At 36.6% G+C, this 12,150-nt stretch overlaps 1 gene segment (V, D, J or C); it reads right to left on the bottom strand.

The window, feature by feature from the left end:
• Positions 1 to 2,537, bottom strand: part of LOC102849975 — a 5,762-nt gene extending 3,225 nt beyond the window's left edge. Inside the window, 2 exon segments of the V gene segment in view lie at positions 2,037 to 2,338; positions 2,486 to 2,537. Of these exon segments, the coding sequence occupies positions 2,037 to 2,338; positions 2,486 to 2,537 (354 nt within the window).
• Between the last annotated feature and the right edge of the window lie 9,613 nt (positions 2,538 to 12,150).

Below are 12,150 nucleotides of genomic sequence, written 5' to 3'. Positions count from 1 at the left end.
CATACCATCAGGTGAAGTCCATGTGTATAACCTGCGTTTGTGTCTCTTATAAAATGTATTTGCAATGAATAAGTCATTGATTTTACAAAATTCAATCCACACACAAAAAAGTAAGAAAGTAGATGGGCCAAAGTAACCAGAAACAATAGACGAAGAAACATAATAAAATGGCAATGCTAAAATCTGGCCTGTCAATAATAATACTTAATGTAAGTTATTTAAATGCACCAATAAAGAGAACAAGAATGGTGGAATAGAGGTAGGAAAACCACAACAAAACAGCCCATCAATATGTTGCTTACAAGAGACACATCTAACAAGTAAGGGAAAAAGACAAAGGCTGGAAAACTATATATCAAGCAATTGTCATCCACAAAAAAGCATGAATGGCAATATTAATCTCTGATTAGATAGCCCTAAAAATGAAACTGCTGTAAAAGATGAAGAAGGATACTATATAGTGAGTAATTGTACAATAGATGAAGAGGACCTGAATTTAGTCAACACCTATGTACCAAATTATAGACCTGCAAAATGCATGGAACCAGTATTAACAGAGTTGAAGAAAAAAGTAGATAGTACCACAATAGTAGTAGAAAACATTAATACCACTCTCAAAAAGAAAAGGTCAACTAAAAACTAAGCAAATTGCAGAAGAAATAAGATATAATTAGCCAACTCTACCTTATAGATGTATTCAGGATTCTTCATCCAACTAAAACTCAATTTACTTCTTCTCACATTTGCACATGGCACATTTTCCAAAATGTATCATATATTAGGATATAAACCAAGCCTCAAAAACATTGCACTAATACAAAAATGTTGAAATAATACAAAGTGTCTTCTTAGATAATCATGTCATAAAACTAGAAATTAACAAGAGCATAAAGGATGAAAAACCACCCATGTGAAAGCTAAATAACACACTCCTTGAGCTTTACTGGGGTACAGAAAAAAGAAAGCGTGAAATAAAAAAGTTCCTTGAAACAAATGAAAATGAAAATACATAATATAAAAACCTTTGATTTATAGCCTTCGGTATGGATAATACCTTAATATAGAAAAGAAAAATAATCCAAATCAGACCAATAGCAAAAATGTCATTGGATAAAAGATAAAAAATTGTCAACGTTTTAATTTTATTCAGGTCTACCATCAAGCTTGCTTACTAAAACTAAGGAGGACTTGAAGAATTTGCTTCAGAAGGTCAAGGACTGTAATCTTCCATATGTTTGAAGCACAACATAAAAACAACAACAAAAACAAAACAAAACAAAACCCCGAAGAGTCTCACCATTGGGCCATTTGGAAGCACCCTCATGAAGAGTGCTTATGATTGTTAACAATTTCATCTTGTTCATTTCCACAATCAATACTTTGCATCAGCCATCAGGAAATAAAAAAAAAAAAAACGGATTGGGGAAGATCTGTTGTCAGGGACCGCTACAAAGCACTGAAGAGCAAAGATGTCAGTCTAGAAACTAAGGTGCACCTACCTGCTCCAGGCCATGGTCTTTGCAATTACTTGCTATGCATCAGAGATCTGGACAATGACTAAGGATGACAGGAGAAGAATCTATGTTTTTGAGTTGAGCCTGCCAAGAATACAAACACATCTGCTTTGCACAGGGTGAAACCAAGTTGTCTCTTGGAAGCAAGGATTTTGAAACTCTGTCTCACATACTTTAGGCATGTTTCCAGGAGGGCCCAGTCCTTGGAAAAGGACATCACGCTTGCAAGGGTGGAGAGACAGTGAAGGAGGAAAAAAACCGGAATGAGATGACACAGTGAATGAGGTAAAGGGATTAGATGTTTCTGAGACAGTGAGACTGCCTCAGGATAGGGCAGGGTTCAGAGTTGTTGTACATAGGGTAGCTACGAGTTGCAGTTGACTCAACAGTAAACAACAACAACAACTAAAGTTAGCCTGCATATCTGCCAGTCTAAGCCCCAACAGAAGGGTTAGCCTTGAGCCCTAACTGCAGATTTGGGTACAGGTTGCAAGTGGCTGCATAGCACTGTGTAGTTGCTGCACAGAAGTAGGTGGCTGAGTCTCCAGGCTGGGAAGTCAAGATGTGCAAAGAAAAGAGTTTAGCAGTTTTATTGAAGAAGGCTATGAATCTTCCTTATTGATTTTTATTCCCAACTGAACGAATGTATATCAGAAGTACAGGGCCTTTACCAGGATATTGCTGGTACCATGGGAAATATTCAAAGGCATTATTCTCATAAGCACAGTTAAGCACTGAAGTTCTTCCTTCCTGGACAATCAGAGATTTAGGATTTTGCTTCACCTGCTGTTGGTCATTTTTCTCCTTCTGTTGGCCACTCACCCCTGTTTAGAAGAATAACAGAAAGCATTAGAACCCCAAATCTTATTTCCACCTTAAAATTTCTACCTGCATTAATTTTCTTTAGGGTCTAGTTTATATTTTTTAAGTTCCCTCAAATTAAACTATTCTGGTATTTCTTCACAACTCACAGATTAACTGAAGCAATAAAATGAATAATGATGCCTCCAGAAGCTTGTCCATTCTGCCTAGCACCAGAGCTCTGTAACAATCAGATGTTTTTCGGTTGGTCCCCACAGATAGGTTCTGCGCTTAACTTTAGGCTCACTTCCATTCTTTCAACAGGCTCCTCCCTTTCTCTAGTGCTTTCAACAACAAAATATTTCCTCAAATATGGCAATTTTGTCCAAAGTTGCAATTGCTACCAGCTCATTCATAGGGAATTAGAAATTCTTTAAGTATCTAAGATTTTGAATTTTTCTCCCCCAGTTACTCTCTACTTAACTTTTGTAGTATGTTTAAAACTGTAGACTAGGAAATTGAGTATATCAAAAAAAGATCAGATGCTTCAACATCACTTAATTTAAAATGATGGGAGAGGAAAGACTATCATGAATATGCATGATCATATTTCTTTTTTTAACACCATTTATTCTATTCGACATTTATTTGGAGCATACTATATCCATGGAGAAGGACATTGTGCTTGGAAGGATTGAAGGACAGAGCAGGAGATGAAGATCCTGGAAGAGATGGATTGGTACAGTTTCTGGGGTAGATGTGTTAGAGATAGTGATAGGGTAAGATTCAGTACTATCGTGAATTGGGTCTCTATAAGTCACAGTCAACTTGACAGCACATGATGACAACATTTGTGTAATATTCTCCAGCAAATTAGGGCCATGGAACAAAAGATACATCACTTAGACATAAAAAAGTATATATTATTTTTCTGTCCTTCTTGAGTGTGTGTGCTGTTGGGTAAAAGCTGACTGATAGCTGACCCTCCCTTGAGTTTTCAGAGATAGTAAAGTGCATGGGAGGAGACCGTCCTTCCTCCTGTGGAGCAGCTAGTGGATAAATTTTATTATCATTTTCATCTGTGCTCGTAATTTACATGACCTAAAAAATAATAGCAGATAATTTAATTTTTTGTATTCTAATATATAAATTAAATAACTTTATTACTTATAAGACTGTAGCTATATAATAGAAAGACAAGGAATTATTGAAACAACAAATACTATTTAGGGAACTATATATTTCTATGTAGATATGTGGGTAGAGAGATGATTCAACATATATTGAAGCAGAGTGGGAAATAATACTTTATCAATTAGATGCTTTTAAAGGATAATCTGTGACTCTGATGAATATGAATATATGAGACAAGCTTTACTCTCTTTGAAGCACCATTGCCTCTTTGTAGCCAAATAGGGAGATTGCACTCCTTAAAAGTTTGGGGTCAGAAATCTTCACATCGAGCAGTGCAATCTAATAAATGGTTGAGTCTTTTCTTGAATTACTGATTTCCTTGAAGAGATTTTGTCCTTGTTGAAGTTAGCCATGAAAACTTTGCTACTGTAAACTTAGTTGTTTCAAGAAGACCTAGAGGCCTGGGTTGTGATGCTACAAATATTAAGAGTTGTTGTTGTTGTTATGTGCCATTGAGTCGCTTGCGACTCATAGCCACCCTATGTATTACAGCCCTAAACTCTGCTCTATTCTGTGCCAATTGCACTACCTCTGACACACCCATCCCAATTACCCAGTCACTGAATCAGTCCACTCCTAGAGGGCCTTCCCCTCTTGCACTGTCCCTCCATCCTCCCAAACATGATGACCCTCTCCAAGGACATTTCCCTCCTTACAACATGTCCAAAGTATGTCATATGAAGCCCCAGAATCCTTGCCTCCAAGGAGCAGCCTGGTTTAACCGTCTCTAGGATGAATCTGTTTGTTTTCTTGGCAGTCCATGATACATTCAATACTCTTCTCCAGCACCACAACTCAAAGCATCAATTATCCTTTTATCCTCCCTAGTCATTGTCCAACTCTCTGATGCATAACAAGTGATTGCAAAGATCATGGCCTATATCAGATGCACCTTAGTCTCCAGAGTGACACCATTGCTCTTCAGTACTTTTGCGAGGTCCCTAACAGCAGACTATCCCATCACAATACATCTTTTAATTTCCTGGCTACTGGTGCCAAGAGTGTTGATTGTGGAGCCAAGCAAACTAAAGCTGTGAATGATCTCAATCTCTTCACCATCCATCCTGATGCTGCCAATTGGTCCAGTGGTGAGCTATATTAAGAGTAAGCAGGCCTTTTGTACTATGCAGTGTAGTATCTGAATGGCCTTGGAGTATCAACAGGCACAGACATGGGCCCTTTAAACTGAATTCCTATTTGAACTTTCTTCTCACAATACTGATGAGATTTCAGCACATTGAAGAGAGTAACATCTTTGCCAAACGTGTTATGGTCAGATTTTTTTTTATTTTATGGATATGTATGGGTATCTAGTTGTGGTATTAAACTTTCACATTTCTAATGATTTTTATGTAGAAAGAAGTCAATCACTTTCCTCATTAAATATAAAGTATTCTCTCATTTCTGCAGATTCTTTGGTCTCAATTCTGACATTGCAACATGGAAACCAATGTTAAGATATAAACAAATGAATATAACAGTATTTCAAGGAAACTTTATTTATAAAAAGTATAGCAATATGGATTTGGGTCATTAGGCATATTTTGCTGATTCCTGATATAAAGCTTTTCCTTATGTCCTTATTTAGTCATATATCTTCTTCTTTTGTGGAAAAAGTTATTCAACTTTGCATTTATTTTAATTGAATCACCTGACTAAGTTGTAAGAATTATTTACACATGATACATACAATTCCTTTGAACAATAAGTTTCCAAAGTTGTCATATAGTTAGCGCCTTGTCTTTTTGTTTTATTGAATATATCCAAGACTTTTGCACTAAAATATGCAAAACATAACTGACAAAGAACTGTAAAAGCTTAATCTGCTGTCAGGGACCCCTTAAGAGTATTGAGAACTAACGATGTCAGTCCATGGTTTTCACAGTTACTTGCTATGCATCAGAGAGCTGGACAGAAGAAGAATTGATGTATTTGAGTTGTGATACTGAAGAAGAGTAGGTCTAGTTTGGAGAGGATGAAACCAAGTTTCTTCTTGAAGGTTAGGATTTTGAAGCTCTGTCTTATATTTTGGGTACATGGCCAAGAAGGACCAATCCTGAGGAGTACAACATGCTCAAAAGGGTGGAGAGACAGCATATAAGAGGAAGATCCTGGGTGAAATGGATTGATTAGTAACTGGGGTAATGTGGGTAGGTATGTAGGAGGACTGGCTCAGGACAGGGTAGGTTTCAGAGCTGATGTACGTAGGGTCACTATGAGTCACAGGCAACTTGATAGCACACAACAACATAACAACAATAATCAATGAAAAGATTTTCCATATTAATTTTAAAACATTGTTTCACTCTCAACTTGGTTTCACCCTCTTCTAGAGAAGAGTGTTTAATATACCATGGATGACCAGGAAAAGAAACAATTTCGTCTTAGAGAGGATGAAAGCAGGATGCTCCTTGGAGGCAAGGATTCTGAAGCTTCATCTGACATACTTTGGACATATTGCAAGGAAGGACGAGTCCTTGGATAGGGACATCATGCTTGGAAGAGTGGATGACCAGCATAAGTGAGGTAGATCTTCAATGAGATGAATTGATTCAGTGACTGGGATAATGAGGGTAGGTGTCTCAGAGGAAATAAGATTGGCACAGGATAGAGCAGGGTTTAGGGATCTTGTACAAAGGGTCACTATGAGTCACAAACGACTTGATGTCACATAACAACAGCAACAAACAACAATTAATGTAATACACTATTAAGCACGACTTTCTCTGTAATACTTAAATACAAAGAGTAAATAACAAAAACCATAAATTTAAGATAAAATGTAGCAATTTCACAATTTTTCCAAAGCTAATTTAATGTGTTTTGTGTTCTATGTTCTTTGTTGACACCACAGTTCAAAGGAATCAATTCTTCTTTAATTTTCCTTATTGTTCAATTTGCTTTCATATGCACAGGAAGAAATGGGAAAATATGCTGAATACATTATGAACTGCCAAAGGAACAACAACAACATTTTCTTTTTATGAAAGAAGTGCAGCCAGTATGTTCCTTGAAGGCAAGTATAGTGATACTTCTATTATACTTCGGGCATGTTATCAGAAAGGGATTAGTCCCCAGTGAAAAATATGTGCTTAATAAAATATCACTCACTCTTTGCAGTTGAGTCAGAACTGGCTTTTAACTAACCCACTAGCAAAATTTCCTAGACTCTAAGTCACATGAGAGGAGACTGCTCATCTTTCTTCCCAGGAGTGGCTGGTGGATTTGAACTGCTGAGAGGTACAACCTTTGGGTTAGCAGAGCAACTCCCTCCAGACCAACCCACCAGAGCTTCCTTAGTAAAGGATATGGTTGCCATCAAGCTGAATATGACTCATAGTGACCCTATGAACAAAAGAATGAACCTCAAATAGATGGTTTTAAGTAGTAGCTGCCACAATGGAGACATGCACAGTAATGATTGTGAGGATGTCCGCAGGCAGTGTTTTGTTTTGTTCTGTTGTGCAGTAACTAGGAGTTGAGATCAACTTTACAACACCTAGCTGCAACAAATTTAGACTGACTCTTTGTGATAAATATTTCCTGAAAACTAGAGCATTTTAGTCTTAGTCAAACAGAAAACATAAAGTTTATAAAGAATAAGAAAAGACATTCAGATGGCCAACAAGCACATGAAGAAATGTTCAAAGTCCCTAGCTCTAAGAGAGATGCAAGACAACTATAGGATACCATCTCACCCTAGTAAGAATAGCAAAATATAACAGAACAGCAAGCAACAAATGCTGGCGAGGATGTGGAGAAACTGGAACTCTTATTCATTGTTGGTGGGAATGTAAGATGATGCAACCATTGTGGAAGGCAGTATGGCGCTTTCTCAAAAAATTGCAGATAGAGATGCCATTTGACCCAGCAATCCCATTACTGGGAATATACCCCAGAGAGACCATGTCTGCCATCCAAGCAGATGTATGCACACCCATGTTTATCACAGCTTTGTTTACAATAGCAAGAGTTGGAAGCAACCTAAGGGCCCATCAACAAGCGAATGGATAGAGAAGCTGTGGCATATCCATCCACACAATGGAATACTACACAGCATTGAAAAACAAGGAACTCATGCAATATTATTCAAAGTGGGTGACCCTGGAGGACATTATGCTGAGTGAAATATCTCAGTCACAAAGGGACAAATACTGCATGGTGCCACTGTTGTAGAATGGGTCTGACATCAGGATTGGGTTATGACAGAAAAAAAAGGATAAATTATGTATATTGTATTGGAACAGATGAGGGAAAGAATAGATTAGAAGTGATATATGATTGAGTATTATGGTTAGTACAGGAATCCAGAATTAAGGTTGCAAAGAGAAGTGTACTCGGGGTGGGGAGGTGGGGGGGGGAAGGGATGTGGGAATTGTATACTAATGAAGGAATATTTTATTTTTATTTTTCTCTTTGGAGGGGGGAGTGAGCTGGTGGGGAGGAGTGGGCAGGAAGAAAATTGCGGCAATGAATGAATGGAAATTCAAAACCTCTGTAAATATCTATTAAAATTAATAATAAAAAAGAAAAAAGAATAGGAGAAGAGAAAAACAGGTCAATGCAGAACATTAAATATTTGAACAAATTTTCTTATGACAGCAAGTGACTGGAGACTTGTGTTAGAACATGTCAATGTTTCATAATAAGTATTTAGTCATTAGATAGAGGCATAATTGATATGTATTCCGTCATTAAACAGACATAATTAATCATCTAATAGTTGTATATAGAAGAACTTGGTGTATTTTGTGACATAAGAAATGTTTCTAGTAGTATCACTTAATGTCCAAGAAATATTTGTTAAATAAAATGGTATGTTTATAATTGTATGTAAGAGAAGTGAGATATATGTGTTGTGTTGAGAAAGTTGTTAGATTTGTTACATCTAATTTTCCCACTGGGATTTCTCTATTACAAACTTATGGAACAGTGTATGTATATGTGATTTGATGTTGTCAAATAGATATTATACAGTACACAAGTGTACAATTGTTTGTATCACATTTTCTATTTTAAAAATCACATTTTCTTGATGTAGTGAGGAATATTATTGCTATGTGACACAGAATCACACTAAATGTAATCTACAACTGGTTTGCAAAACAAATAAATAAAAAGCCACCATTGGAACCAACAGATACACAGAACAGTAAATGTGGTTCTTTTGACTGGAATGAGCTGCATATAGCAGTCCATTTTCTCACTCATGAATGTTGATTATTCTGTCAATTCTGACAGCTTAATAAACAACCACTTCTGCTTATACTGAATTTCAAGCTAGAAGAGACAAAATTTGTGTTAGAATTATAAAGATTATACAAGACAAAATATATAAGCAAAATTTTCAAACTTCAAAATGTCACCCAGGAAAAAATAAATTGACAACTACCAAAGATTGAAATCACTACTTAATATCTGACATTAAAAAACCCCTGAAATTAATGTGTACAATAGCAAGATACAGTATGCAGTTCAGATGTAATCTCTGAGCACCACAGCCGGTGCTCTTGTTTTGCATTTTGAAAAAGCATAAAATTCATAGACTGTTGAACTTTCAAATGTGTAAATGAGTTTACATCATCGATAGAGGTCTGGTCCCCAGGCTAAAGTTGTTCATTGGTTTGAACTTAGGAATGTGTTCACTGGAGTCAGCCACTCCTGATTGTCTGATTTTTTGCTGCTAGGCACTTGTAAATTCAAGCTTACTAAGTAGAGTTATGTTGAGCAACTGCTCTTGTTTGGTGCTATCCAATCAGCTACAATTCAAAGCAACCCTAAGAACAACAGATCTGAATCTTACCCTGTCTTGACCCATTCTCACAGTCTTTGACAGGTTCAAACCCAGAATTAACTGTCACTGTGTCAATCCAATTTTTGGAGAGTCTTCCTCTCTTTCACTGACCCTCTGCTTTTTCTAGCATAATGTATTTTCCCAAGGATTGTTCTTTCCTAACATGTCCAAAATTTATGAGATGATGTTTCATCATTCTTGGTTCTATGGAGCACACTGGTTTCCCTTCCTTCAACAAAGATTTGTGTGTTCTTTTGACAATTCATTAGATATTCAATACTTTTCTCCAATACCACAATTCAAAGATTCTTCCATTTCCTTATTCATTATCTAACTTTCAAATTCATATGAACCAGTTCAGAATATCATGACTATCATGACTTAGATGATGTGCACCTTGATTATCAGCACTTTAAAAAGGTCCTGGACATTTTTTCTTTTCACATCACAACAAGTCTTTTGCTTTCTTGACTGCTGCTTCCATGAATGTCAATTGTGGATCCAAGTGAAATGAAATTGTTGACAATTTCAATCTTTTCTACATCCATCACAATGTTTCCTAATAATCCAGTGGTGAGGATTTTTTATTTTGTTGATGTTGAAATGTAATCCATATTGAAATTTTGATCTTCAATAATTGTTTTAAGTCTTCTTTCATTTCTGCAAGCAAGTACATTGTTGGTGAGTATTTCCCCAGTCTTGAAGTCACATTCTTGTTGATATAGTACAGCTTCTTAAATTACTTTCTCAGCATACACAATGAATAGATATGGAGAAATTATTTAACCCTGATGTACACTTTTCTTTATTTTAAAAAACAAAGTGTCCCCTTGTTCTGTTTCAACAACTGCTTCTTGGTCTATGCATAGGTTTCTCATAAGCACAAAGAAGTATGCTGGAATTTCCATTTGTCATAATGTTACCCTTAAGTTGTTATTATCTACACAACCCAATAGTTTTGCAAGCATAGTTAATAAAACACAAGCAAACATATTCCTATTGTTCTCTGCTTTCAATTAAGATACATATCAACAATGATATTCCTCATTGTATGGCCTTTTATAGTCCATTTTGAATTTCTGGCAATTCCCTATCAATGTATATTTCCAGCCTTTTAAAAATAATTTCCAATAATGTTATTGAATGACGATATTATTGATAGGTTCTATTGACTTGAGTACATCTCATAGTAACGCTATTAACAACAAATCTGAACCCAATCCTGACCTGTGACACCCTCACAGTTTAAGCCCATTATCACAGTCACCGTGTCAATCAATCTGGTTGAGAATCTTCCTTTCTTTTGCAGACCATTCATCTTTCCAAGCATGATATCCTTCTCTAAGGAATATAATCTCTTAGCAACATATCCAAAGTATTTGAAGAAAAGCTTTATTATTTTTGCCTCCAGAGAGCACTCTGAATGCACCTTCTCCAAAACATATCCGTTTGTTTTTTAGATAGTCCGTAGGATATTCAGCACTTTTCTCTAACACCACCACTCAAAGGCATCAATTCTTCTTCTGTCATCCTTATTCACTGTCCAACTCTCAGGTGCATAGCAAGTAATTGAAAAGACCATGGCCTGGATCAGGCATACTTTAATCTTCAACCTGGCATCATTGCTTCTTAATTTGGACAGATCCCTGACTGCAGACTTTCCAAGTGCAGTATGCCTCTTGATCTCCTTCCTGACTGCTGATACCAAGGATGTTGATTGTGGATCCAAGTAAGATGAAGTCATAGATCATTTCAATCTTTTCTCCATTTATCATGATGTTACCTATCAATTCAGTGGTGAACATTTTTGTTTTCTTAATGTTGAGGTACAATTAAAATTGAAGGATGTGTTCTTTTAGCCTCTGTAGCAAGTGATACATGGAGCTTTTGTAGCCTATCGGTGAGAAGTTTCTCTGTAAAAGGCACACAGTTCCAAGCCACCAGTTGCTCCACAGGAGAAAGATGGGTAATCTCATCTCATGATAGTAACTGCCTCTGAAAACCCACTGGAAGGTCAGCTACGGGTCAGTTCTGACTCAAGGGCACACAACAACAACAGTAGCAAGCATTTTGGGTTCTCTTCACTTTCAGCGAGCAAGATTGTGTCATCTGTGTAACACAGATGAGTGATGAATCATCCTCCTATCCTGATGCCACATTCTTCATATAGTCCAACTTCCTGAACAATTTTCTCAGTATACAGTTTGAATTGGAAAAGTACGGGGAAAGGGTACAATCCTAACACATACTTTTTAAAATTTTAAAACTTTGCTTTATTTACACAACAGCTTCTTGGTCTAGATACAAATATTTCATGGGCACAATTCAGTGTTCTTGGAATTCTTCTCAACGAATGTCTACTGACTTCAAACATTTATGAAACTATAACTGAGTAAAAGAGAGAAATAAAATTCACAACCGTAGTTGGAGACTTTAATACCTAACTTTCAGTAATGGATAGGAAAAGGAAGTGGAAGATCAACAAAGAAATGGAAAATAGGCAAGATATACTTATCTGCACTCACTCGCTGTCATCACGTGAGCTCCAGCTCACAGCACTTCTCTATCAGGTTTACAAGTCCATAAATCACAACAACAGACTGCTGTTCATCTTTCTCCCATGGAGCCTGTACTGGATTCAAACTGCCAAGGACACATGGCCTTTGAGATAACAACACAACTTGCCATGGACAACATCACCAGTGCTCCCTTGATCATATGCTATCATCAAGACCATAAAGTCTAAATAACAGGAATGTGTTTCACTGAAGGAACATGCATTTTTTTAAAGATTTTTCTCCACCAACCCCATTCTTCAACGAGATGGAAAAGGCAATCTCCAATTTC

The sequence above is a fragment of the Elephantulus edwardii genome, unplaced genomic scaffold (assembly GCF_000299155.1).
Source record: "Elephantulus edwardii isolate Elephantulus edwardi_28Jun2011 unplaced genomic scaffold, EleEdw1.0 scaffold00026, whole genome shotgun sequence".
In the NCBI taxonomy this organism is placed as follows: domain Eukaryota; kingdom Metazoa; phylum Chordata; class Mammalia; order Macroscelidea; family Macroscelididae; genus Elephantulus; species Elephantulus edwardii.
This window is presented reverse-complemented; position numbering and strand designations above follow the sequence as displayed.